We start from the raw sequence: 27,963 nt of genomic DNA, 5'->3' as shown, positions 1-27,963 counted from the left end.
TGTTTCATTAGAACACCAGAAATTCTGGCTGAAAAACATAGGTTGAATTGTTTAATACATGGATAATTCTTAGCATTACATTAATACTATACAATATTAAAACACTTTAATATCCCCCAAAGCATTCAAAATCTACTGAAAAATGATACGAAAATTAAAAGCTTAATTAGACACTGATGTCTTCTGCAACATTAATGTAACAACATCTAAAGAAAGGGAAAAATGCAACACACCAAAATTACAGTATCAGGAATTTTATTTAATATATGTATATAAGTCTGTTTCTTTGTTAACTGTTTAATTCATAATACCCATAAGCATGTACATACACTAAAACCATCCATGGTTCATATTTCTTGACAATCTACTCATAGCTTTAAATCATCTTTTTAAAATAAATCCTTAAAAGATTCAGGGGGGGAAATAGATTTCCGACAGAGTGACGACACACCCAATTAATTCACACGCACACAGAGAAACGAAAAAGAAAAAAAAAAAGACAAAAGTTTTACATCCCTTTTTCAGTTCTTAAAAAAACGACTCGTCAATATAACAGCAATAATTATAAGAACAGCCATTAAAAGGACATTAGTAAATCTGCCTCATTTGTAGGTCTCGAATCATATACTGCTTTGTGTGAGTGATGGATATCTGTAAGTTGTGTGCTGTGTGATTGTTCAGTCCCTATGGTCCCGTTTGTAAATAAGCAATACATCAACAACAACGCGGCATAACAAATTTTCCTTGGTAATGATTTGTTCCCCTCGGCTCGGAGTTCCACGCAGCGAGAGGAAGCAGAGGAAAAAGCAGCTCATAGCTGAAACAGACAGACATGCGGACACAGACATGGGGAGGCAGCCCAACCATCTGTGCCTTCCTGTCCCACAATGCACCAGCAAAGCAAGAGGAAAAAAGCAGAGGAGAAAAAAAATAAAAAAATAGACCAAGTACTACAAGAGTTCTGTCATGTCTCTGTCAAGCAAAAAAGTTTCTATAACGAGAAGACAGGAAATCAAATGAAGTGTTTGGTCGTGAGACAAAAGTGCAGGTGCACAGATTGAAGAACGTAATTCAACAGATTTATGAAACATGCTGTAGAGTGCACTTCTGTTTCCCCCACACAGGTATAATCAACAACATTATTAGAGAACATCGGTGCAGAAATCAAGACCATTTATTTATTTATTTTTTAGAAAAATTTCTCCACTCCCCTCATCTAGAGCTAGCTTTCCTCATCGGCGCTATACAAAAAGCATACATATGCGTTTTGTTTATACAGGCGTTTAATCGGTTGCAGGAAACAAACGAGGCAATAACACTTCTTCGAACGAGCAGGAGAATAGGAAATACTACCTGTGATTTGGTGCATGCAAAGTCAGCCAGTCACAGACTACATTATCACAAGGTCAGCCGATCACAGGCGAGAGAGAGAGAGAGAGAGAGAGAGAGAGGTGTTGAGGTCAGCAAGCCCCGTCGAAAAAAGCCCTTTTTTTTGAAGAAATTGTGACATCACCAGGGGGGAAGGAGTGTGTGCTATGGCTCTGAAAGCGCTCGGCTTGGCTATGCCTCCTCAACTGGCAACGTGTGAGGAGAAAGAACGCAAAGGAATGCTGAAGGAAAGCGGCGTCAACGGATCAGCGGTTAAAACCTGAAATAAAAAAAATATGCTTATCCTTATTAAGAGCAAGAGCAACACAATCAAAAACGAGTGAACAACTGGGCGATGATCTACACAGTAAGGAACATCGAGGAAATGAACATACAATGTGTACAATGTGACAAACAGATACAAAAAGAAGAAAAAAAGGGATGTGGGGATGATATTTGAGTTTTATGATACTGATGGCTTCATTTTCCAAGGACACTGGCGAGAGCGTTTGAGAAGGGGGAAAAAAAAAATACAAAAACACACCAATGGAATCAGATATGGTACAGTAAATAAAGCAAGATTCAGTTCTATACATCTTCATCCTGTATATCTTCCTTTTTTTTTTTTTTTTTTTTTAGAATTACCAGCATTGGCTTTTACAATCTGGAGCACAAAAGCGCACAAGGAAAACCAACCTGGCTTCTCAAAATTTTTTTTTCTTTAAAAAAAAAAAAAAAAAAAAAAAATATCTAACAAATACTCAAATATAAACTCTCCACTTACAAAACACACTTCTTTAAAGAATCATAACATTCAAATTACAGTGTACAAACGGATCTTGCACAGACAATACTCAGATAGTATGGGGGGGGGGGGGGAGTACATATACATACATGTACACACCCAGCCAGAGCCCACAGTAACGATATGCTCGCTCGTTCGCTCCCTCTCTGCTCTTTCTCCGTTTAATGGCATAAACAATAGACTGATTGCAGGCCAAATGTGACAAGATGAGAGAGTGAGAGTGTGTGAGGATGAGAGGGAAAAAAAACAACAACAGTCTGAGCAGAAGACAAGCAGAAAGAGTAAAAGAGTAGGGGCTGTGCGCAGCATGGAGCGACACGGTGGACACAGCTGCCCCCGTTCGATGGTGTTAACATAGCAGGGTAGAAACCCAAACAGAGCCTCCAGGCGAGAGAGAAAGAAAAGAAAAACGCTCAAGTTTTCCATGTACTTTTTTTTCCTTTGTTTTTTTTTTTTTTAATATCATATGTGTACATCTTTTGTAGCTTGTTTGGAGTTATCTTGTTCTTAGCCTTAGCGTGGATTGGGTGCTCTCCTTGGGTGCTAAATAGGAAGGAAAAAAAAAATTGTTAAAACTTGTACACAGAATCACAGTTTCGTATTTAGCTTTACACTTTATTTTGTGACTTTATAAGAAATTAATAAGAGATTAAATCGTGACTTTTATTCTGCATTTGAGTCAAGTTGGAACAACAGAAGCTAGAAGGCTAATTTTCATTTAATTATCCAAATGAGCAGTGATGGAATTTTGGACCACCGCAAGCGACCGTGGCAGAAAACCAGAAAGAGTTCAATGCCATAACAGTGGAATAAACCGGACGTTGATTATTTAGAAAACATAAGAAGCAGTAATCAAAGTTCAGTGATTTATGATGGAAAATTTAAACACTACTGAGACTATAAAAACCTCAATGTCTCTAAAGCTTAAAGTTCTCTCACATAACAGCTGCACGGCATCTGTTCCTGGGCTAGCTAGCTTGACATGTTACACTACCCTAAGAAAATAATTTAAGACAATGCACATTTCTCTACCGAGAACAACAGCAGTGTCACAATGCCATAGATGAATGTTTTCTTGCAGATTGCAATATTATAGGTGATGCTGGGACAATAGAAAAAAATGAAGCTGTGGATACACTTCACGACTTTTTTAGACGATGCTGAAATGACTGGAAGTATATATATCAGCCGTACTAACCGACCGGCTTTTAGATTGCAGATTATATATTTTATGACGACTTAAAAAACAAACAAACAAAAACGGTGAATCATACAGTATGTTTAACGAGACCAGATGAGGAATCATGATACACTACACGACATGTCACTCCAACTGAGGCCAACTAAACAAACGAGAACGCTCGGGAGCAAGAGTAAACTTTCAAAAGGAAGAACAAACAAACAAACATGAATGCAAGTCAGGCAGCAGAAGTTTTATAATGTGAATCAGCTCAGAAAGCAAACGGCACGTTTCTGTGCACGTGACTTAAATTTACTTTACTTCACTTCCATGGTGGACTTATGTTTCACCATACGCATGCTCACACAAGCAGAGACATGCACAGTATTTGTTTCTTTCTTTTTTATAAAAAAAAAACCTTCACATAAGAAATAAATAATGAATAAATGACTGAACAAATAAACAAAGGCTAAAGAGTCAGGGAGTGAATGATCCTGCCTCCTCTCTGTTCGTTGGTTACTGACGGTGTGGATTCTCTGTCCAGGTTGGTGCCCACTGTATACTATGCATGTTTGATACGTCTGTTCTCAGTTTGTTCTCCTCCCACACATGTCGATTCGAGGCTGTACCCCTTACAGATTTCTGTGCCAACTAGCTGCAGACTAGGGCATGCACGCCACGATTATAACCCTATACAAGATCCTGACTAATGTTGTGTAGTGTATCCACAGCATTAACCTAAACTTAGCTTTGTATGCCCACCCGCTTTCCCCCTCATTCACCAGCAAATATACAGTCATGTGAAAAAATTAGGACACCCTTTGAAAGTATGTGGTTTTTTGTAACATTTTTAATAAATGGTTATTTCATCTCCGTTTCAACAATACAGAGAGATTAAAGTAATCCAACTAAACAAAGAAAACTGAAGAAAAGTCTTTTCAAGATCTTCTGTAAATGTCATTCTACAAAAATGCCTATTCTAACTGAGGAAAAAGATAGGACACCCTCACATGTATTCCCTCTTAAATTGGCTCAGATCTCACACAGGTATATCACACCAGGTGCACATAATTAGTAGATCGTTACTCTGCATGTTGAATGAGGCTTGCCCTATTTAAACCTCAGACATTTAGTTTGGTGTGCTCCTGACTGTTGAAGTGAGAGTGAGCACCATGGTGAGAACAAAAGAGCTGTCAGAGGACTTCAGAAAAAAGATTGTAGCAGCCTATGAGTCTGGGAAGGGATTTAAAAAGATCTCAAAAGATTTTGAAATCAGCCATTCCACTGTCCGGAAGATAGTCTACAAGTGGAGGGCTTTCAAAACAACTGCCAACATGCCCAGGACTGGTCGCCCCAGCAAGTTCACCCCAAGAGCAGACCGCAAGATGCTAAAAGAGGTCTCCAAAAACCCTAAAGTGGCATCTCGAGAACTACAGCAGGCTCTGACTACTGTTGATGTAGAAGTACATGCCTTTACAATCAGAAAGAGACTGTACAAGTTTAACTTGCATGGGAGGTGTGCAAGGAGGAAACCTTTGCTTTCCAAGAGAAACATCGAGGCCAGACTGACATTTGCCAGAGATAAAGTTGACAAAGACCAGGACTTCTGGAATAATGTTCTTTGGACAGATGAGTCCAAAATTGAATTATTTGGACACAACAGCAGAGGACATGTTTGGCGTAAACCAAACACAGCATTCCAAGAAAAGAACCTCATACCAACTGTGAAGCATGGAGGTGGAAGTGTCATGGTTTGGGGCTGCTTTGCTGCAGCAGGACCTGGTCAGCTCACCATCATAGAATCCACGATGAATTCTACTGTGTATCAGAAGGTGCTTGAAGAACATGTGAGACCATCAGTTAGAAAATTAAAGCTGAAGCGGAACTGGACCATGCAACATGACAATGACCCAAAACATACTAGTAAATCAACCAAAGATTGGCTGAAAAAGAAGAAATGGAGAGTCCTGGAATGGCCAAGTCAAAGTCCAGATTTGAATCCCATTGAGATGCTGTGGGGTGACTTGAAAAGGGCTGTACGCGCAAGAAACCCCTCAAACATCTCACAGCTGAAAAAGTTCTGCATTGAGGAGTGGGGTAAAATTTCCTCAGACCGATGTCGAAGACTGGTAGATGGCTACAAGAACCGTCTCACTGCAGTTATTTCAGCCAAAGGAGGTAACACTCGCTATTAGGGGCAAGGGTGTCCTATCTTTTTCCTCAGTTAGAATAGGCATTTTTGTAGAATGACATTTACAGAAGATCTTGAAAAGACTTTTCTTCAGTTTTCTTTGTTTAGTTGGATTACTTTAATCTATCTGTATTGTTGAAACGGAGATGAAATAACCATTTATTAAAAATGTTACAAAAAACCACATGCTTTCAAAGGGTGTCCTAAATTTTTCACATGACTGTATGTTATGATACAGAACGTGGCTTATTTATAAAAAAACAAAAAACAACACCTGACTGACTAGCCCTACCTTAAATGAGATGTTTCAATTCACACTATTGACTGCTAGCTCAACAATTTCCTGATTTATTTATTTATTTTTATGTCAGGGTTACCTTGCTTCCCTCAGGAGCCTTGGTAGTTGGCCTGGAATCGTGCTGTCTCCTCATAGATGAGTTCCTTTAGCTTCTCTTTAGGAAGGTCATCTAGTTCCATGTTGAAAGTGAAAGGTTCCTCAGCCACCGGCTACACACACACAAACAAAAATATGTGAAAATTTCCACATACTTTATTTAAACGTTCTGTCCTCCTACTCTAATCACCAGGAGCTATTCGATACGATATAATCACGATACCTAGGCGCCGATTCGATCTGTATTGCGATTACGTTAGTATAACCATTTTAAAAAATATTCTGATTCAATTATTATTGTTTCAAATTTTGTAAACAAGCTTAGCAAATAACTTGCTTAGACCACACAGGATACTTTGCTGTCTGTTAATGCGTGAATAGAATAGCGTGCCACATGTAGGTTTATATAGAAATGGCAATGTTTCACCTTTTTAAACGCAAGACCTATTTTTTTTTATCTATTTTAAAAAGTTAGTCATTGTGGCGATACATCACTGAATCTATGTTCCCCCGCCGTCACTTATTGTGACGGTTAATTATTCGCTACTTACCTTAGGGCCAGCTTCTATTTTTACAAAATAATTTCCAAACAACTTTTCCTCTAAAGATTTTGACAGAAACATATTCTCATTCCTGCCACACAATATCTCTGACCTTGTTTCATAATTTTAGTTAATGTATTGTTTCTGGATGAGTTTCTGATCTAGCTCCGCCTTCAACACTGCTCCCCCCCACGTTCCCCAATTGTGTAATTCATCCTTTTAGACAGCAGAGGGCTCTAGACGTTATAAAAGGACACATTTAAGACAATGGGATCCATTCCTAATTCATTTTTACTGCAGCTTGAGTGTGGGATGAAGGACAGCAGTCGCCTCAGAGCTTTCACAGCACAAATGCAGCTTTTATGCTCAGGCGATCAGTAACAAGTTTACAGAGTAAAAGGCAGGGAAGCGTTTCGGAGTACCTCGTCAGTGGGGTCGTAGTACTGCTCCAGGTAAGGGTGCGCAAGTGCTTCTTCCACCGTTATACGCTTGATGGGGTTGAAGGTCAACATGCGGTCCAACAAATCCAAAGCTAAACATACAAAGACAGGACAGAAAAACTATGATTTGTTTTGGAACATCAACGCTAAGGTTATATTACCTTTGTATTGCTTGGTGAAGGTAACAAACATTGTCAATGAGGCTTCTTCCTAAAATTATATCACAATGACCTTTTTTATTTTACTGTATAAGCGGAATTTATTATACAAATCAAAAACACATTAAAATTTCCACACACACACATTTAAATTTAATATCCTCCTTATGACTGGTTGCCTCACTTAAACCACAACTGTTTAGTCCTGCAGACCTGCTTTGACTGACTGCCAGTTTCTGAGAGACTTTCTATGCTCAGAGTGACCACTATTATGTGAATTGTTATTATACATTACAAATAAAGTAAATATTAATATTTGCAAATGCTTGGTTAAACTCTCAGTTCAAATAGAAATATAAATAACCATGATGCATAACATGAAGTAACATTAAAACCTTATGCAATGTGCAGTGCTGATACATGTGCACAGTATATTCACCATTTGCATGCAGCCACATCTAGCTCATACTCCTACGCACGCCCACACACACACGACAATCAGATAAAGAACAAGACCACTCCAAGACCTACAACGGTAATCTTAATTACTCTCGAAAGGGTACACATTACACACGGTATGTGCATATGTATATGCATTTACAGCTGCACAGATGTCTAAGGTGTCCACAGTCACTTGTAAAGAAAGACCAGGATCGTGCTTTCAGTACTGCTCTACCTGGAAACGCTAAAGATCTATTAAACGTTAGCATAAGTGCAGCTGAACCGTGCTGATGTAATTGTAACGTTAGTCAGACCGTAAGCCCTCTTAAAGACAATACCGTGATTCACTGGGACTGAAAAATAAAAACCACTATGTAGAACGTTGCCATGATACTACCATCACAACTACATGCCATCCATTACGGAAAGCCTGTTTGTACACGTTGTGACTCCTGCAACAGAATCCCAGTGGTTTAAAAAAAAAAAAAAAAGGAGAAAAAAAAAAAAAAGGGAAACAAGTCAGGTTCCTATGATTGTTGTTCTTCTTAATAAATTCACAGACCTGCTATGATCAAAGCTGAACATACAGTACTGTGCAAAAGTCTTAGACACCATATTATATGCTGTACCAATTTTGTTATATACGCTCATCATATCTGCATAATTATGCACAAAATCATTCAGTATTTCCATATATAACTTAAAATAATTAAATAACATTACAGGGGAACATATGCATGGCTGTAAGGAAAAAAATATATAGTACAAGACAAATCAGTTTTCAGATGGAAACAAACCTAATGTACGCTCCTGGGATTTTATAAAAATAGAAAAGAGCGAGTGTGACAAAGTTACCAGAAGAACTCATTCTCCAGCAAGCTCAGTAAAACTTATATAGTACTGTGCAAAAGTCTTGGCATAAGCAAAAGATGCTTTTGAAAACATTTCTGCATAAAAGAAACTTCTATAAAGGGCAATAAAGAGTAATAAAATAAACAGTCAATATTTGGAGTAAAAACTCTGCTTAAAATCAGGAGTTTTAGACACAGATTTGTGCAGTTCATAAGAAAACAGTTTTTGGGTTTTACTGAGCTAGCTGGAGAATGAGTTCTTCTGGTAACTTTGTTAGGAGAGTACATTAGGTGTTCTTTTTTCATCTGAAAACTGGTCCGTCTTGTACTATATATTTCTTTTCTTTACAGCCATGCATATATTTTACTGTAAATGTTATTTATTTATTACTTTTTAAGTTATATATGGAAATAATAAATGATTTTGTACATAATTATGCAGACATGATAAACATATAACAAAATTGGTACAGCATATAATATGGTGCCTAAGACTTTTGCACAGTACCGTATACACATTGGACACTTCGTTTAAGAACACCAGCATCCAATCAGCCAATAGTGTGGCAGCAGTGCGTTGCATTTAGTCATGTGGGTATGGGCCATATCAGCCATCAGAATGGGGGAAAGAAAAAAAAAAAAGGTCAGTGTTTTTCCCCCCATAGCATGACAACCTGTTTAAACATTTCTGTAACTGCTGATCTCCTGATATCTGTGCTTACTTAAAATTGTGCAATAAAGGAAAAAAGGAAAGAAAAAAAAAAAACAAAACAACCAGTGACCTGCAGTTCCGTGAACAGAAATGCCTTGTTGAGATGAAAAGTCAATGGAGAATGGCTAGCCTGGTTCGAGCTAACAAAAGGGCTGCAGTACCACAGATAACCACTCTGAACCATTATGGTGAGCAGAAAAGCATCTTAAAATGCAGTGCTGGACTGATAGTCCAGTCCTAGGCTGGACTGATAAATCTTTCTATTAAATTCCCACTGAGGCGCACACATGGTAGGGTAAGAATTTGTCACCAGCAGCATGAATCCATAAACAGAAACCTGCCTCGTGTTAACAATCCAAGCTGGTGCAGATGGCGTAATGGTGTGGTTTTCTGGGCACATTTTGGGCTCAATAACTCCAATCAATCATTTGAGTCCATCTGTTGCTGGACCATGTATTTTCTCTCATGGTCTCAGTTTAAAATCTTCAAAGGGTTACTCCCAGCTTGATACTGAAATACTTGATACATCGACGGACTGCATTTCATGTTAATGACCTCAAAACATTCTTTATTCATCACGACAGAAAGCAAAAGCACAGACTGAGAGTCAGCACACCTTTCAAGCAAGAAAATCGAGTTCAGACAAGTGCACCAGCCAAATGACTGCTAATGTGATATAGAATAAAAGGGTTTGAAACACACACACACCGGTCAATGATTCTAGACTTATACACTGTCTGGCTCATTAAAAAGTACAACAACAAAACAAATAATTCTTGGTATATTTTTGCAGGATAATAATGATTTGATGACAAGAGTTTCTCTTGAAGTCATGATCTCACCACACAATACTTTTTATGCTTGCAAAAACATATGCACTATCTACGATACCAGTCAAAAGTTTGGACACTACATTCTAGAAAACTACCAGAGATTTGACCATGAACTAGGAAGTACTGTAGCACATATGGAATTATGCAATTAACTAACAACAGCAAAAACAATCTGTTGTTATTTAAAGACTATTTTGAAATAGTTCTTGCAAGAACAGTTTTGTCAAGTGCATTTGAAAAACCCATCAAGCACCATGATGAAACCGGCTCTCATCAAGACCATCTCAGGAAACAAGACCAAAACATACTTCTGCTGCAGAGGAGAAGTTTATTTAGAGTTACCAGCCTCAGAAATCACCAATTAACAATCAGCACCTCAGATTAGAGCCGTTATGAAGGATTTACAGAGCATAAGTAGCAGATGCATCTCAAATCAACTGTTCAATGTTGTTTTACAACATAGGAATTAATTTAAATAAAAAAAAATAATAATAAATAAATAAAAAAATCAGGGAACACCATTGAATTAGAAGGTGTGTCCAAACTTGGCTGCTACTGTGTATGTGTACACACAAACACACACAATACTGTGCAAAGGTTTTGAGCCACCCCTCATTTCTTAATATTTAACTTCCGAAAACCTAGATTATCTTGCATTTCCTCAATTTTTATGTATGTAATGTTAATGTAGTTTTGAAGAATAGTTCGAGACTTTCTGAAGGACTTCTTTGGCTTTCAACTTACTTAGTACCTGAGAAGTTTCATAGAAATGTTTTTTTGTTTGTTAAGCCACACAGTGACCTATGAATCATCCAAGCATAAAAATAAAAAAAATAATTAACTTAAGGCATGAACCAGTGTGAAAACAGGTGCGGATAATGATAGGTGATCAGACCGGTGATTAGTATACTGGTGATGCTAAATGTTGAACAAACATGGTTGAAACAGACGAGAGGGGAAAAGAGGTTGCTACTAAGGTTGTTACATGAACAGCCCGTCACAGTATAAAATAATTATAATAAATACTCCCATTTCTTTAATGTAATTTACATCACTTAATTTTAAAAGAAATGAGAGGCAGCTCATAACATTTGACATGCGTGTATATAGCATAGTTCTACATAAACATATACACGTGTGTACCTTTGCTATCCGCCTTGGGGAAGAGCTTGCTCCAGGGGATTTTGGGCTTCTGTGGAAGAGACTGCAAGTAGTTCCTGGCTTTCATGTTGATTATACAGTTTAGATCTTCCTGAGAAGGAGAACCCAGAACACCTGAAAAGACATGCGTACATTTTACAAAAGGCACTGTTTTTACACCAGCACTGTTCAATGTATAAATTTTGGCTTTAATCTGGTTTATTTTAGGTTCACGATACATGACTAAGGCCAAAGTTTTAAACTATTTTAAAATAAAGTCAGTTATACAGCGTTCTTACTTCTTTCACACTCCATTTTCTGAAATTAATATTTAACGTCTGGTATATAAATAGGAAAACCATTGCTACATTTTTGAGAGTTGCTACTGGAAATAACTTAACGTTTTATTAACTTACAGATTTACTGTTTTATCATAAAAGTACACACTAATAATAAATAAATACTAATAAATAATACTATTTATTTATTAAGCATAATGCACACACATTTTTTATTTAACATATCCATTGCCTCTGTGCTACTCTTACTGGACTGCACAACTTTATTATTGAAGACAAAAAGCCCTTTCTGCTTTGTTCCTGTGGTAATTAATGATATAAATCTAATCCCAACATAAAAATGACATTTAGTTAAAAAAAGGCCACACTTGAAGTGAAATGCCGCACACTTAAAAAAAAAAAAAAAAAAAATGCTGCACACCACAAAAAAAAAAAACCAAACAAACCAAAATCAGACTATTAGACACTTTTTGAATTTGTGTTAACTTAAAACTAAGAGATTTGAATCATATAAACTTATACTGCATGTTTCTTAGATCGTAATGCCAACCACTACAACGTTGTTCCCTTTTTTGAAGTGTCAGAAACCACAAGCCTGTTTGAGGTTATCTAACAACGCCATGTGGTTTAAGAGAAATGTGTGAACTTCAGCATTGCAGTTTGCACAACATTAACATGCAATCAATATATTCCATTACATGAGAGCTGCATCACCTTTGCACTGGGGTTACAGGGCTAACGTAGCAAAACCTGGACATTAAAATGTCTTTGATGGCTGATGATATTTGAGGCCAGTGGAAAATGTGTGTCATTATTATTATATATATATTTCTTTACCTGAACCATGACCTTGTAAGTAAAAAGCAGCAAATCAACAGCAGCTGCATTCATTTCATAGTCGAAGTGTTTAAGCCTCACATGGTTGAGTGCAAGATGTTTGCATACACTTGATGCAAAATCAGGCCAAATTTAATTTATAGCGATAACATTGCTACACGTTTCCTCTCTTTGATGTACATTATAATATTAAATATTAAGAAACTGCGAGAAGTAAAAATCACCTCAGTTAATATTTCTTTAGAGGTGATATAAATATTTGACAGTAACTAATTCTTGCACACAACCAGTTACATTTTTTATATCTGTACCCCTATATTTCCCCTAGGGTACATGTTTTAAACTCTGAGAATGTTTAATACCCTTACCCTTAATAACTTACTTTATATATATATACATACATATACATATATATATATATATATATATATATATATATATATATATATATATATATTAGCTCTGCTTAGGTGGAGGTTCTGCTCTTAAAATCTTCTGTGAAAATTTCTGTTGTAGGATGTATGTTCCAGGACATTATTCACAGCATTAATTTGTTGGTGGGCAACCACTTTTCATTGCATATCTAAATACAGATACATAAGGTACATAGTGTGATGTTGCGATTTAGAGTTTTATAAAATTGTTGTGATTTGACTTTTTTTTCTTCACGTTATGGATTGTTGTCTTGTTACAGGATCAACAAATTAAAATGATCAGTTTTATGTGATTATTTTTTTCAGAGAAAACTTGGGAGGCTGCAAACTAGTGAGAACAGAAATGTGCAATCATACTACCTTACCAAGTATATGATTGAGTTGGTCCAGATAGTGCTTTCCTGGGAAAATGGGCCGATTGTTTAACATCTCAGCCAGAATGCAACCCACTGACCAGATATCAATGGACTTTGTGTAGCCCTGACACACAAAAAACAAAAGAAAGACAGTTTTTTTTTTTTTTTTTTTTACAAAATACATAAATTTAGATTCCTACATATACACGTGCAGAAGCACAGAAGAATATTCACCTTGGAGTTGAGCATGATCTCTGGAGCACGGTACCAGCGAGTGGCCACGTACTCCGTCAGGAATCCAGTGTGATCATGCTCGGGGTCGGCTATCCGAGCCAACCCAAAATCACAGATCTGAGAACAGAGAAATGATAATACAATACAAAATGAGGCTCGCAAGCTATTCAAGAATGACAATCTCATGCAAAGTAATTCTGGCCAAAAAAAGCTCTGGCTGTTTATACAAAACATGGCCAATTTAAAATGATTTTAAAGAAAAGCTGTGTAAGAATCATGAGACGTTACATTAACTGCTAATGACTGGCTATGTTTTTAGAATCAGGAACAAACATTTATTTGGGAACTTTAACAAAACTGAGCAGAACTGTTATACAACTGGTCTGTTTACCACATGCAATAAACTCATGGTTAAACATACTGAGAGAAAATAAAGACAACAAGCAGATTTATCGGTCAGAGACATGTTTTTTTTTTTTTTTGTTATTTTAGGTAAGGATGCAAATGCCGTGCTACATTAGAAGGGTTGGTTTGAAGTTCAGATCTCTTCAGTCTGTATAAAACAAGACTGGGTGGCAACCTGGAGCACTGGCTTGCCCAGGAGGCAACCTAAACGCATTTAGGTTTTGTCTTTACCCGTCATGTCTTGATAAATTATTAGCAATGTGGATTTGGTAATGGAATTGATGGGACTAAAGCTTGTCTTGTGGGCGTGGCCTAGAAGGGATTCCTTATATGAAATGGGAGTAGCCAAAAAAAGTAAAGCCTGCCGTATGTACAAGTATGTACACGTTACATAATACCATAGTCATTGTTATATTATGTATACATTTTAAACATCATAATGTTAACAAATCAAGAAGGTAACCACAGAAGTAATGCTTTTGTGCATCGAAGACACAAACACAAAACATGCCCAGGCTCGAATACCTAAACGTTCATGCAAGACAAGCAAATAGAGATGCCTCCTTCCCGTGACTGGTGGAATTATGCTAGTACACATTATTCTGGCTTCCGCTTACCTTTGAATTACTGAGCACAAAGAGCAGGGTTTGTCCTCTAAACAAACACCATTGACAACCTTGCACAAAAAAAAAATATATCTAGCTATAAACATATATAAAAAAAAGAAAACACTCCTCATGAACTGGCTCTGACCTTGAGGTCACAAGTGGTGTTGATGAGCAGGTTGGAGGGCTTCAGGTCTCTGTGGAGGACATTGGCAGAGTGAATGTACTTCAGCCCACGCAGGATCTGGTACAAAAAGTAGCAGATGTGATCGTTGCTGAGCTGCTGGGTTTTCAGCAACTTGTACAGGTCCGTCTCCATCAAGTCCTGGACGATGTAGCTGCAGGCGGTCAAGGAATTAACACATCGACTTGACAGAAGCTCACAGGGATAATCCCTGAATAAGGTCAGGGACACACACACTCTTTTAATTGCTATTTTAAATGCATGTTTAAGCATTAGTTGAGATTTGGACGTGAACTCAAACAGTACAGAAAGACAGAACGCAAAGCAATCGTTTTATTTCTCTCATTTCTGACCATGCCGAAGAGCTGCATAAATGTAATCACGTAAAACCTCTAGAGCACAACCCTCGGGCCTCAGTGCTCTTTAGGACAATGATTGGAAACCTGACTCCTCATCGCAGTGCAGCCTGGCTCTCCAGGCGTGGCCGAGCGCTCGGGTAAGGATACACATCACGCATGTAGTCGATGCGGCGCGCTCTCAGGATGTCGTTGATGCCGATGATGTTCTCGTGGCGAAAGCGCAGCAGGATCTTGATCTCCCTCAGTGTGCGCTGGCAGTACGTCTGGTGCTCGAACGGGCTGATCTTCTTAATGGCAACTCGGAGCTTGTTGACATTATCAAAAGCAGAGCTAAAGGCAGGGAGGGAAGAAAGAGGCCACACAAATGAAAAACTAGAAATACATTCCAAGTGACATAAGATCAGTGCAGTGATGTTTTAAATAGACACTTAAAAAAAAAAAAAAAAAAAAAAAAAAAAAAGAGTAATTTATACTTAATCTTCTTTTTAACTAAAACAGACAATAAACCGTTATGTTTTGTAAGATTATTTTTAAAAACAAGCTTATTCCAAACCATCACTACATGACTATCAAAGGGGGGATGGGGGAGAAAGCAAGGCTTTACAGATTATTTACAAACGTTAGGTATAACTTATCTTAGATCTCCGGGCCACAAATAGGGATAACTGAGAACTCAACGCTAGTCACACATCTTTATCTTATCATCATATCATAACACCAGCTAGTGATCTCAAAAGAGTAAAGATAACAAGAACATTTTAATCTCCATGACAACACCACACATCTGTACAAATATAATGAACAAAAATTCTGTTTTTTTAAATGACTAGTTTCAATGCTTTCATACCTAATGGAAACTTTTAATAGTAAGTTAAAACACACACACACACACACAGCTTCAATGCCACCACAACCACGCCTTACACTCGACATAATGACATGTCAAAGAGCTAAAGGCTAATGTACTAGCTAGCATGCAGCTTTGGCTTCCTGTCTTCATGCTTTGCGGAATAACTTGCTAAATACCCAACTATTTCTAAACCTTGAGGAATAAAAATCTGTAAAAAAAAAAAATAATAATAATAAATTAATGAATAAATAAATAACTAATAAGCAGTTGTCACTTGTGGGTGTTGATTATAAACAAACAGGGCATGTCTTATCTGCGAAATGATATCAAAGCAACGAGGCTAATTATGGTGACAGAATAAACAGCCAAGTTAGCTTTGGTAACGTATATTTTAGGAGGCATGTTGTTTACTGAATAAACAGTAACGTTGTTGTTTTTAAAGGCTAGTTTGTGGACATGCTAAGCGCTAATGTGCTACACCGAGCGAACTTGTTGAGCCGCCCCAAATCTGCTGTTGTAAATAAACGACTTAAAATGACGACTTGCTTTGGTTTAGACTAAAGAAATTATAATAAAAAAAATAATAATCATAAAAATGTTTAGAAAGAAGTAAAAACCCCAACACAGTGTTATTTTGATCATACGATTTAGCATGCTGGAGGAGAGAAGTTAGCAAGCCTGATGTTACTGGTTAGCACCTCGCCTATGTGTTGATGTGTTTATAAGATTTCATCTCAATTCCAGTCTTACCACACCATCCCGTAAGCCCCTTCCCCGATATACTGGAGGTCAGTGTAACGCGGGCCCACGTCGAAATTCTGTCCTTTCACCGACTCCAGGCCAGGTTTAGATCCCGCGGCTCCAGTGGCTCCACCGGGCGCGGCTGTTCCTCCAGCATCGGCGACGCTGCCGTTCGAACCCGCGGCTCCTCCTGCTCCTGCCGCCGCCGCTGCTGCTGCTGCTGCACTGTTGCCCGACTCCGCCATCGTTCCGCTCCACTAAATCCCGTTCGGTTCCCGGCGCTCGGTCGTGTGGAGGGGGGCCTTCTACTGTTTTAAGCGTCGTTTATTTCCGTGAACGAGCGTGGCTCCTTTGGACGTCGCACTTGAACTGCCAGTGGAACAAGAGTCAATAAAGCGCGCCCCCTTGCTTCGATAAAGTCGACACGAGTGCGTGCGCGCCACTGTGTGTGTGGCCTAGTGAACGCGGATTTTTCCTCCTGTACTACGCGGGGGCGCGCATCGTGAAAATATACTCCTCAGGCCAGTTGCCATACTGCGCATGCGCTCGAGGCATGGCAGGGCGTTTTAAATGCAAGGCCTGGCAGGGCGTTTATAATAATAATAATGATGATGATGATGATGATTATTATTTTATAAGCGTGCCTATCAAAGTGGTTAGCACTTTGTCCTTGCACCTTCAGGGGCTAATTACTGCCTCAGGGTCTGTGTGCATGGAGTTTGTGTGTTCTCTCTGTGCTCGGTGGGTTTCCTTCAAGTACTCAGGTTTCCTTGCAGTCCAACGACATTTTAGGAAAACTGGCGTTCCCAAATCGCCCTGTATTGTGCAAAAGTGTGTGAGAGCCCTGCAATGGATTGGCACCACTTCCAGGGTGTACTCCTGGCAGAGGCTCCAGGCCGCCCTGCGACCCTTTATACAGGATAAGACGTTATAGACGATGAGTGAGTAAGTGCTCATCTGATGTTTAAATCAAGCATAATATCCTCATGCCAATACTTTAGCCTTATCCATAATGAACCGTTCCATCCATTCATCCATCGAATGTCTAAAGTCCAACTAGGGACTGAGGAGGCCAGTGGTGATTACCATTACTTTAAGCCGATTGTATTTATTCTCCTTTTTACGAACATTCACACAGGTGATTTTTGGACGCCTTATCCGCATGTCTTTGGACCAAGCATCCGGAGAACATGCAAACCCCATGCAAGCCCCCCAGGCAGGAATCTAACCCGGACCCTGGAAGTGCAAGGTGATAGTGCTAACCATTGAGCCACCTTGCTGCCTAAAGAACCAGTGCCTTCATTCAAACCAATCAGGAATCACACCTGATCCTATTTAAATAATTTTTGTTTGTTTCGTATGTCACTGCTAGTATCCAACTAATCCAAGCAGTTCTAACTGCAGCTAGTGGTTCAAACCTTTTTTCTCCCACATTTAATTGGTAGTGGTAAGAACTTTTAAGTTCAAACTGGTCACTTTTGGTCCAAAAATGTCAGCAGTAGGATAAGCGCTAAAAGCCTAATGTAAATTAAATGATAAATTCCAAAAACAAATATTCTCTCTACCCACCAAGGATTGGTAAGACAATCACCAGACAGATGTATGCATTATTATTATCAGGTATGACCCCTTCTTGTTCCGAATAAAAGCCTGAAGCTACATCACAAATAAACCTGATAAACCCTGTCTCCGACATTATATAGAGGCACAACATTTCGGCAACATCATGAAAAAGTAAGTCTGGTTGTGCCACACCTATAGAAGCTGCAAAGAAACTGAAGAAACCAGCAGCCATTTTGCTGCACAGAATGTGCGTTAAGACTATGTGGGGAATTCAGGTCAAACCAGGACGTGATGAAATTGTTTGTGAATTAATTCACATTTGCACAAGTCTTCAAGCACATTACAGTAATGAAACTCTTGATCAAATGACGATTGTGGTTGAAGTGGCTCGCAGCCCAGTGCAATTAATTTAATGAACATTCAGCAAGTTGAATGTCTGATCAGATAACTTATCATTAACTTGTGGAAGAGATGCATCTGTCTGCGGGAGCTTTACACACAATCATCCACCAACACCACTTATTCTACACAGGGTTGTGGGAGACCTGAAATCTATCTCAAGGAACTCGGGGCAATAAGCAAGGTACACCCAGGACTGAGTGCCAATCCATCACAGGGAACAAGATGGCACATGCTCATTCGCACAATCCGGGCATTTGAAAAGGAAAACCGGCATACCCTGCATGTCCTTGGACTATGAGAGTAAACCCACCAAGCATGGGGAAAATATACACACTCCACATTTACAAATAGTCCCGGGAATTAAATTGGTGAGAATCGAACCCTCAACCCTGGAGGTGTGAGGCCACAGTACTAATCACTACACCACTGTGCAGCCCAAAATTATCCATGCAAAAAAAGCAAAACCCTGGTGCACTATGGTAGTAGTGCTACCGCCTGACATACACCATTAACAGAATTACAACCGTTTAATAATATATTCACATTGTGCCTTTGCTTGAAATTTAAAAAGACTTGACTGCACTACATCTTTTTACCAGGAGGTGTCGCCCACAGCCTCTGTAATAAAGCTTCGAGTAACACGCAGCGTTCAATAATGCGTTCTTAGGGGAAATTAACTATTTATATATTTATTGTTAAGTTTTTTTTTTATAGTGCGTTAATGATGTTATTTCAAAAACGATATCACACAAATGAACTATATCAAAGAAGTTTACAGAAATTAAACAAAATGCAATTAGTTTGGTTCAGCTTTTAAGAACGTTATAATGGGGACATTGAAACAGGTTACTAAAGTACAGAAATCGAATAGATACTAAAATATCACTCACTTTCACCCTTTATAATTTTTTATACTGCTTATCCTGTACAGGTTCATGGAAGGCCTGGAGCCTACGACAGGAGACTTGGGGCATTAAGCAAGGTAAACACTGCACAGGGTGCCCATTTATCACACACACACACACACACACACACTATACAACATTTTGAAAGGACAATTAGCTTAATCTGCAGGTCTTTGGACTGTGGGAAGAACCTGGAGTACCTAGACCCCAGTAGGGAGCCTAAACTCCATGCGCATTCCGAAGGTGAGAATTGAACCCTCAACCTTAAAATAAATAAATAAAAAATAATAGGAAAACTTAAGAAAGTACCCTAGGACAAAAATGATCTCTTAACACAAAAACACCAAACTCCTACCAAAGACCTGCTGTAGCTGACTACATTTTCCTATAGAAGTGATTATTATACAAATAATAAAAGTCATTATATTTACATATTTACAGCTTTAGTAGGTAAAGTCTATTACATATTTATGACACTATATATATATATATATATATATATATATATATATATATATATATATATATTGTCTTTGAATGTTTTGTTGACGACCGAAACGACTCCAATAACACAATACATGAAAAAAAAAATACACACAATATTGAATAGGTAATACAAAAAAAGAAAAATTAGGTTCATTCTCTTTGAAGCTGTTTGGACAATTTGTTTAACCATTTTATGTTTTTGTATTATTCTGTATAATGATAATAATAATAATAATACATTTATTTTGCAATCCCTGTGTTAAAGAAAAACACCAAACAAAATCTTATATATAGAGAAAAAAAAAAAAACAGTTCTAAACGCATGCGCAGTACAAATCCGGAAGCGTGATAGGCGTTATGCTTAGCGCATAATAAAATGTACGCATGCGCCACAGTAGCACGCATGCGCAGTGTGAATATTTCCCGCTCCACGCTTGAGGGTTGCTGCAGATGGAAGGAGGAGGAGTCATTTCCACGGTCGCTAGCGTTTACTTCCTGGATACTGCAGGCGTTTTGTGATGAAACTTGTATTTGGAAATTGGACAAGTTCGGTGCATATTGCTTTTACACTAGTGACGCTACCGTTCACCGTTCGTGCAAGTGGATTCTGGTAAGTTTCTAGAATTAAATTGTTAGTATAAATACTAAGAATTCCTCTTATATACAGTGTAATGTGGCCTGTAGATCTTATTCAGTCACAGACAAATAAGTTAACTTAATCAATGACAGATGGGTGTGATCAGGTCCAGAGGTTCATTTGGATATTTTCCCCAATTATTAACAGCCTTGCCCTGACCTGATGTTTCTTCATTTAGCTTATACTCTAACATAAGGTGGTATTAAAAAGTTTCAATATTAGCTCTGTATGCCCTCTTTCTGACGCCTTAAAACCTGGCAGTAGAATTTGCTGTAGAATTTGCCTGGCCCCTGGGGGAAGCTGCGAATGTCGAAAAAACCCATAAGCGTGCAGTTGGTCAAGCTGTAGACCTGCCTCGCTTTTTTTCCGGTTTTGTACATGATGGGCTTTTCCACTGTGAGGAATGTTGCTTCGTCTCTGGGTCGTACCCATTCAACCAAGTTTTGTCACTGGTAATGATCCTCATCACGCAGGACGGGTTGTCCACGGTACACTGATGGAGTGCTTGGCACACTTCGATGCCATGTTTTGTCTGCTTCTGACTTGCGATGTTTTGTCTGCTTCCTGAGGACAAATTTGCCAGCACAAGAGCACTATGTTCAAATCACTCGTGAGGATCTCCTGGACTGTCTCGCATGAGACACCGACAACGGCAGCAATGGTGTGGGTTATTCTCCGATGACCATCATGCACAAGTTGCTGAATGTTTCTGACATTTTCAGGTGTTGAGCTCGTTGAAAGTCTTCCTGATCTCTCGTCGTGTTCCAGTGATGTTCTCCTGCTCTTGAAGAGGGTGTGCTACTCAAAACACCTCGAACAATTCATTGCAGAATCTCCATAAACTTGCCGAATCATTTCAATTGTCTCTGTGGCAGATTTGCTCAGTTTCAAACACAAAATTTTATGTTCACATTTGTTCTAACTTGCTGATACCATGATAAAATAGCAAAGGTAGTAGCGCACATGGTTAGAATAGCACTAGTTGTTCAGCTCCCGATGTATTCAGGACTATGTATTTTGGCACACTGACTTATGACAGTCAGTGTGCAGGCAGCCGTGTGCCTCCATCTGTTGGCATGCTACAAAACTCGTCTTGAAACCTTTTGACTACGATGTTCTTTCATTTTTTATTTTTTTTACCTTACAAGAATTTTCTAGCCGTAGCAAAAATCTTAGTTATACTGTACCAGTCCACATTACTTTCTTACTATATCCTCAGTGTAGTTTTGAATAGTCGTAGCAATTCCCAATTTTTATCAAGGTAAAATTTCCTGACATACTGTTAGCGCTTGTTACATATAGTTTTTTATGTTATCAGAATATAGCAGGTAGTATTTTAATGTTGATTTAGCGTTATTACATTAACCTTGCACATGAAATAAAATGTGCAATAAAAAACACAAACAATTAATAAAAAATGTTACTTAACAAGTCGCTGGGAGTAGTATAGAGTAATGGGTGGGGCGCTAGAGCAGTGAAACATGACACATATATGGTATGTGCATGCGTGGGTAGGAGAGACTTATGGGTAGGGCAAATTTATAGAACACTTTGTCCTGGAGTTGTGCATTGTCCTGCACATTTTAGTGTTTTTTCAGCTCCCAGGACACCTTATTGAACTAATCAAGTATAAGGAATAAGGTTGAAAACCACTGGCTTAATACAGCATTGATGTGTCACCATTTCCATCCTTTTACAGCTTAAGTGGTTTCCTTTTATTCTTATACACTACCAGTCTAAGGTTTGGACACACCTTATAATTCTGTTTTCTTTCCTGACTTATATTTCAAAATATTCTTTAATCTCCTTTGAACAGTTGATATCGAGATGTGGCTTTTCTCTGTAAAGCCTTCAAAACAGCTCTCTGAGGTGTCAGCCCTTTTACTTTATCTTTAAATAATACACCAAAAAAAACCCCACAACTTGTATTGTTAGCAAGAAATTCCAAAACCTAATCCTCTTGAATTTTTTAAGTTGCAAAGTGCTTACACTGAAGATGTCTTTCATAAGTGGGAAAAAGGTCTCGTCACAGAAAACCACAGTATTTGGTTTGGTATACATTACAGTGGTTACCACAGCAACCAGTTCTTACTATAGCTGCTACTCCAGAAAGATTGCATTACATTTACATTTAGGCATTTGGCAGACGCTCTTATCCAGAGCGACTTACAAAAAGTTAGAGCATTAGTTTAAATCTTACAGATGAAACTTGTCAGAAATTATATTAAAGCAAAATAATCAACATTAATGACTGATCTATGGTTCAGCTTCATTCTTTCACTCGCACAAATAAAAACTGACTTGCATTTTTTTATCTGTGCCCAGTAAATCCATCAACACCGGACTATCAAGTGTCTGCACTTTAAGTTCTGTCTCCATGTCGTCTGCAACACATATCAAAGCTCGTTGCAAATTGTACCCCGGTTCAAACACACAGCGCTTCCCTGTTCCAGATGATAAAGTAAGTTGGGAGACTCCCTGGCCCGAATACAGTCCTGTGAACTATACCGCACCGTCTGTGCTAAATAAACCTGCCTGGGCAGATCCAGACATCGGGTGAGTGAGTGAGTGAGTGAGTGTCTCCATTTAAATGGAATGTTATCGATATTTCAGCCACTAATGGAGCCATTTATGTTTCAGTTCTTTTTCTCCAAGGTTTAACGCTCTTGACGGGTCTGTGGATAGGAGGAGCTATGAAGGAGATTACATCATCCAGGATGGTCATCCGCTGTAAGACAAGCATGTCATTTTTACTGCGATTTTACACAAGGTTTCTCTCTTTCTCTCCCAGCTGTCTCAGACTCCATTTCCTTTTAAACCTCTTTCAGTAACCCTCAAGGAAGAACTGGGCTGAATGGACAGGGACTGCTTGGTAGGTGGGGTCCGAACCATGCTGCAGATCCCATAGTTACCAGGTAGGTAACAGGTGTTCCTGCATGAGATGTATGTAGAGACACTCTTAAAGTAGAATTTTAATTTATAAAAAGTCTTAAAGTATAATTTAGAATAAATAATTTCTAGAATAAAAACATTCTGCCATGGAGCACAGCATGTAGTGCAGCGATTTTTTTTTGTTATTAAAATAATTTTGTCCTTCATTAAGCTAGATCGATTCTTCAACTTATTGAGTTATGTTTGATCTTTCCTCATTTTGGATGTAGACAGAAAAAGGCAATTCCACAATAATAATAATTAAAAAATCTGCAAACTTTATGTAAATTGAATTAAATGATGATATATAGGTACATCACCACGAATCTTAACCCAGCAAAATAAGGGACATACACACTTAAAAACATATGTGTTGACAAATAACAGAATTATTTGCTACCACTGAAATAATACTGTACCTTTCATGTACCTTTCATTTTTTCTGAGTAACTGTACACAAAACAATTTAAGAAATGTAAATGTTATAGTGCTTTTCACTGGTTTTAAAAATGAAATTTATGGCCCCTATTTTAAGAACCACTGGTGCCCTTCATATTTTCGCATTTTTATTGATTCATTGGAAAAAATATCACATTTTATCCAATGACAGCTGCTCCGCAACAAACACTTAGACAGTACAATAGTTGTGGTTAAAATGTAAGTAAGGGTACACTTAATTTTTGTAAGTGATCTATCTTTAATGGTACCATTCCAGTGTTTAGAGTTTTTACTCTGAAAGATCATTTAGTACCCTTGTCCCCCCCGTGTGTAGCACTATGCACAATTTGAGAGAATTTTCACATTAGTACTCTGTATAGACCACTGACTGGATGGACACTTCACAGCATCCCCAATGACCTGTCCAGAGTTCACCAAGCACTCTCAATGCTTTTAGAAAGGATAAACAGATCAGAATTCACATTATCACATTAACCGTCAGTTGAAGTGCGTCCCGTAATGCACTCGACGTATTGATTTTGTACCAGACATTTGCTCCTGAGAGGTTTTAGACTCCATGCAAAAGCTTATAATATACCTATGACTAGACGAAGGAGCACATGACTTTTATAAAGAATGGATTTTGCATTGGGAATTATGGTCTGACTGAAATAAATGGGGCCCAAAAAATGTCTTGCACACTTCAACATGAAAAACATATGCCTCGCATCGCATCAACGACGGGGTGACTCCCGGGAGTTGTCTGTACATTATTTGCACCCCCCGCCCATATGGTCAGCTGAAAAATGTATACACACTTCAGGAAAAGAATATACTATTAATAATATTTAGGACTCAAGCTCTATGACTTTGCCATCATAGTGTGCGAGGGCCCCCTTTTGTTCTTCTAAGGATTTTTTATTCATCCATTTGGGTTTTTTTATACAGTGTATAAATACAGTGGGGCAAAAAAGTATTTAGTTAGCCACCAACTGTGCAAGTTCTCCCATTTAAAAAGATGAGAGAGGCCTGTAATTGTCATAATAGGAAAATCACATTGTAGGATTTTTAAAGAATTTATTTGCAAATTATTTCGTAGATTTTATAATCATTTTGTATGGTTAATTGTAGTTCCCCCCCAAGCCAAAAAAAGAATACTTGAACACACCATCCCTTAATTAAAAAAAAAAAAGAAAATTCAAATTCAACCACTAATTCATATTGTATTTTGTGATGAGACATTTACTTAGGAGTCTTTAGTTTTTCATGCATAGGCTCATCTCTTCTCTGTCCTAGGTGGAAGCGGGACTCTACAGGCAAGCCTGTATCTCATGCCGTCTCAAAACGAACTGTCTTGCAGTTTGTGTCCATTAAGAGGAAAGATTGTGGAGAATGGGCCATCCCGGGGGTCGGTATAACATAAAATTTTTTTATTTACATACAGTACAGTAGAAATGTTACCAGATATGTTGAGCTACTGTGTGTGTATGTGTGTGTATATATATATATATATATATATATATATATATATATATATATATTTATGTATATACTGTTCAGGGTATGGTTGACCCAGGAGAGCGGGTGTCTCAGACTCTGCAGCGAGAATTCTCAGAGGAAGCATTGAACTCTCTCCAGGCTCCTCCAGAAGAGCGCAAACAGGTCTATGAGCGGATCTCAAAGCTCTTCGGATCACCTGGGTTTCAGGTTAGAAATGAACTTTACACAGTACATATAAAATTGACCACACAAACACAAGTCTTCTTGCAGTACTTTACAGAGTTGTGCTGGTTCTTTTGCTTAGGTGTATAAAGGTTATGTTGATGACCCAAGAAACACAGACAATTCATGGATGGAAACCGTTGCTGTTAACTTTCATGATGAAACAGGTAATAGATAGATTGCATCGAACAATATACATATACGTTCAAGGCAAAATGTTTTTTATTTTGCAGAAAAACAGCACAATTATGAGAGTATAAACTACCTTCCCTTTAGAAAATAAATAAAAGAAAAATGAAACATGAATAACTGTGATAGGTGAGCACTTCAACACTTGGTGCAGTAAGTTCTAAAAAAACTAGAATAGAAACCACAGTTATGTTTTATAATAAAACTATGAGCATTTTCACATCCACAATGTGACAAGAACTCACAGGATTGAAACTGAAATGTAATGTGGCCATAAGAAAACCTGTTTCAGAAAATGAGAAAAATTCAGACAACTAATCAGAAAAAAGGCATAGGTTAAGGAGCATGAAGATTTGACTTTGGAGCGATGGAAAATGTCATGTTTGGCCTGTTGAGTCCAGCTTGACCCTATTCCAGAGCAATGGGTGCTTAAGGGTAAGGAAGAAGCACATGAAGCGGTGCCACCATCATACATAGTGCCCACTGTACAAACCTCTTGTGGCAGGGGTTAGGATCTGGGCTTGCTTCATTTGGTCAGGTCTAGGTTTAGCAACATTAAAATGCACTGAATGACCAGGTTATCACATATCACTGTATATTTTTTTTTTCTTCCCTGATGGCATGGGCATATTCCAGGAAATGTAAGCATGACATATAAGCATGATGACTGGCCACCACGTTATGCGCTGTAATCAAAGCTGAAGATGGCAAAATGAAATATTAGTGTTTGACTTTCAAAAGAGAAAGATTGTATACTTTAGAAAGTTATTTAAGTCTTATTTAATACACAATGTGACATTTAATCTGACTACATACACAGAGAACAGCAGAGCATTGACAAGTTCATATGCATGTGAAGGCAGGCGAGTGAATACTTTTGGCAGCATAGTGTATCCTTCAAACTGACGGTAAAAGTTAGCTAGCTACTTATATTTGCTAAAGAACAGTTAATATTATAAGGCTCCAGTCCCAACTGGCAAGCTAGCTGATCTGACCGATTTCGATCCTGAGATATGCTGGGATGGAGCGCTGAGAGATTACTTTGGTTACAGATTTTGATAAACCAGTGATGAGACTTTACCCACTGAGCCTGACTGTTGCTGTACGTGACCTTGCTGTGAAATGAACCCAGAATGAAAACAACTTAAAATACTACAGTCTCTTAAGTCTGTTTCTTCTTGTGGCTCAGGTGACAGTGTGAGCGAGCTGCCTCTGCAAGCAGGTGACGATGCAGGACAGGTGACCTGGTGCGACGTCGATTCCTCTCAGCCCCTGTACGCCAGTCACTCTGATTTTCTCCAGAGAGTAGCGGAGGAAAGAAATGCACATTGGTAAATGAAGGGAAGTTACAAGTGCCTTCCGAGATAGCGTTTAAACGCTATAATAATTATCTTTTTAAATTGTGCTGTAGAGTAAACATTTACTGATTAAAGCGGGCATGAAGTTTTCGCTTGTAGACTGGCTCTTCATTGGGCACTGTTGCATTCTTTTGCACTTTGCATTGTTAAAAACCCAGTCCGAAACTGCTTTTGTTCATGAAGTACTTAAACTACTGAAACAAACTTCAGGCATTTCTAATTGCGTCCAAAATGAATCATTTCAGACATGTTCTGATAGACACAAGTTCTAATGGTCTTCTCAGAAGTCAGACATAAGTCTAATAAACACCCAAAGAAGTTTCAGGCAGAACTCATTTAATGTATGCTTATTGTGGAAAGGACAGCCAAGGAACATCTCACTAATCATTTGATATGCTTAGTATATAATCTTCTAGTTATTATATACTGTATGTGTGTATCTTAACACTAATTAAAAAATAAGGAGGAATTATTTAAGATGTTTGAATGAGTTTTTTTCCTTAAGTACAAATAACCACTCAACATCGTGTCACTGCTATAATAAATACCCTGGAAGTTTCTCTATTGTTTAAAATCACCCTTTTAAGTTTTTTAACTAATTTATTCTGTTTTATTGAAGGTTTTTAATTCTGGCAATGACATGAATTGTGTTTTAGAGTAATGAAGGCACTAAAATGAATTGTGCTTGGGGTTTCTGGGACCGCTGGGAACTAAAACCTCTTTTCCACTGCATACCATGGCTTTGGAGTTTGTTCTTTTTTAATGTACTGTAATTAACATAATTAATCAATTTTGTTTTATTTGGTAAGGATATTACAAACAGATGTACACCTTACATTCCTGCATGTGTATGGACCTGGGGAAAGATTATTATAATGAACAACTTGTTCTAACTTGATAAATGATCAACAATGTATTTAACACCAATGAAAAGCAATGGAACAAAAACAATTTGTGTGTGTTTTTTTTTTTC

General features: G+C 38.1%; 2 protein-coding genes across 2 annotated transcripts; one reads left to right on the top strand and one right to left on the bottom strand.

The window, feature by feature from the left end:
• Positions 1–238: 238 nt before the first annotated feature.
• Positions 239–16,796, bottom strand: mapk3 (mitogen-activated protein kinase 3). The gene is made up of 9 exons (XM_053514543.1): positions 16,369–16,796; positions 14,916–15,098; positions 14,374–14,563; positions 13,216–13,332; positions 12,991–13,105; positions 11,059–11,190; positions 6,903–7,012; positions 5,922–6,051; positions 239–2,716 (listed from the first exon to the last, which is right to left on the bottom strand). Exons 1-8 carry the CDS (start codon positions 16,602–16,604, stop codon positions 5,932–5,934), a joined length of 1,203 nt encoding a protein of 400 aa, XP_053370518.1. The 5' UTR covers positions 16,605–16,796; the 3' UTR covers positions 239–2,716; positions 5,922–5,931.
• A 3,361-nt stretch (positions 16,797–20,157) lies between these two features.
• On the top strand, positions 20,158–27,941 carry nudt9 (nudix (nucleoside diphosphate linked moiety X)-type motif 9). Its single transcript, XM_053514078.1, has 8 exons — positions 20,158–20,325; positions 22,678–22,908; positions 22,993–23,082; positions 23,181–23,267; positions 25,018–25,129; positions 25,282–25,428; positions 25,526–25,610; positions 26,822–27,941. Exons 1-8 carry the CDS (start codon positions 20,234–20,236, stop codon positions 26,965–26,967), a joined length of 990 nt encoding a protein of 329 aa, XP_053370053.1. The 5' UTR covers positions 20,158–20,233; the 3' UTR covers positions 26,968–27,941.
• Positions 27,942–27,963: the final 22 nt, after the last annotated feature.

The sequence above is a fragment of the Clarias gariepinus genome, chromosome 16 (assembly GCF_024256425.1).
Source record: "Clarias gariepinus isolate MV-2021 ecotype Netherlands chromosome 16, CGAR_prim_01v2, whole genome shotgun sequence".
Taxonomy (NCBI): Eukaryota; Metazoa; Chordata; class Actinopteri; order Siluriformes; family Clariidae; genus Clarias; species Clarias gariepinus.
This window is presented reverse-complemented; position numbering and strand designations above follow the sequence as displayed.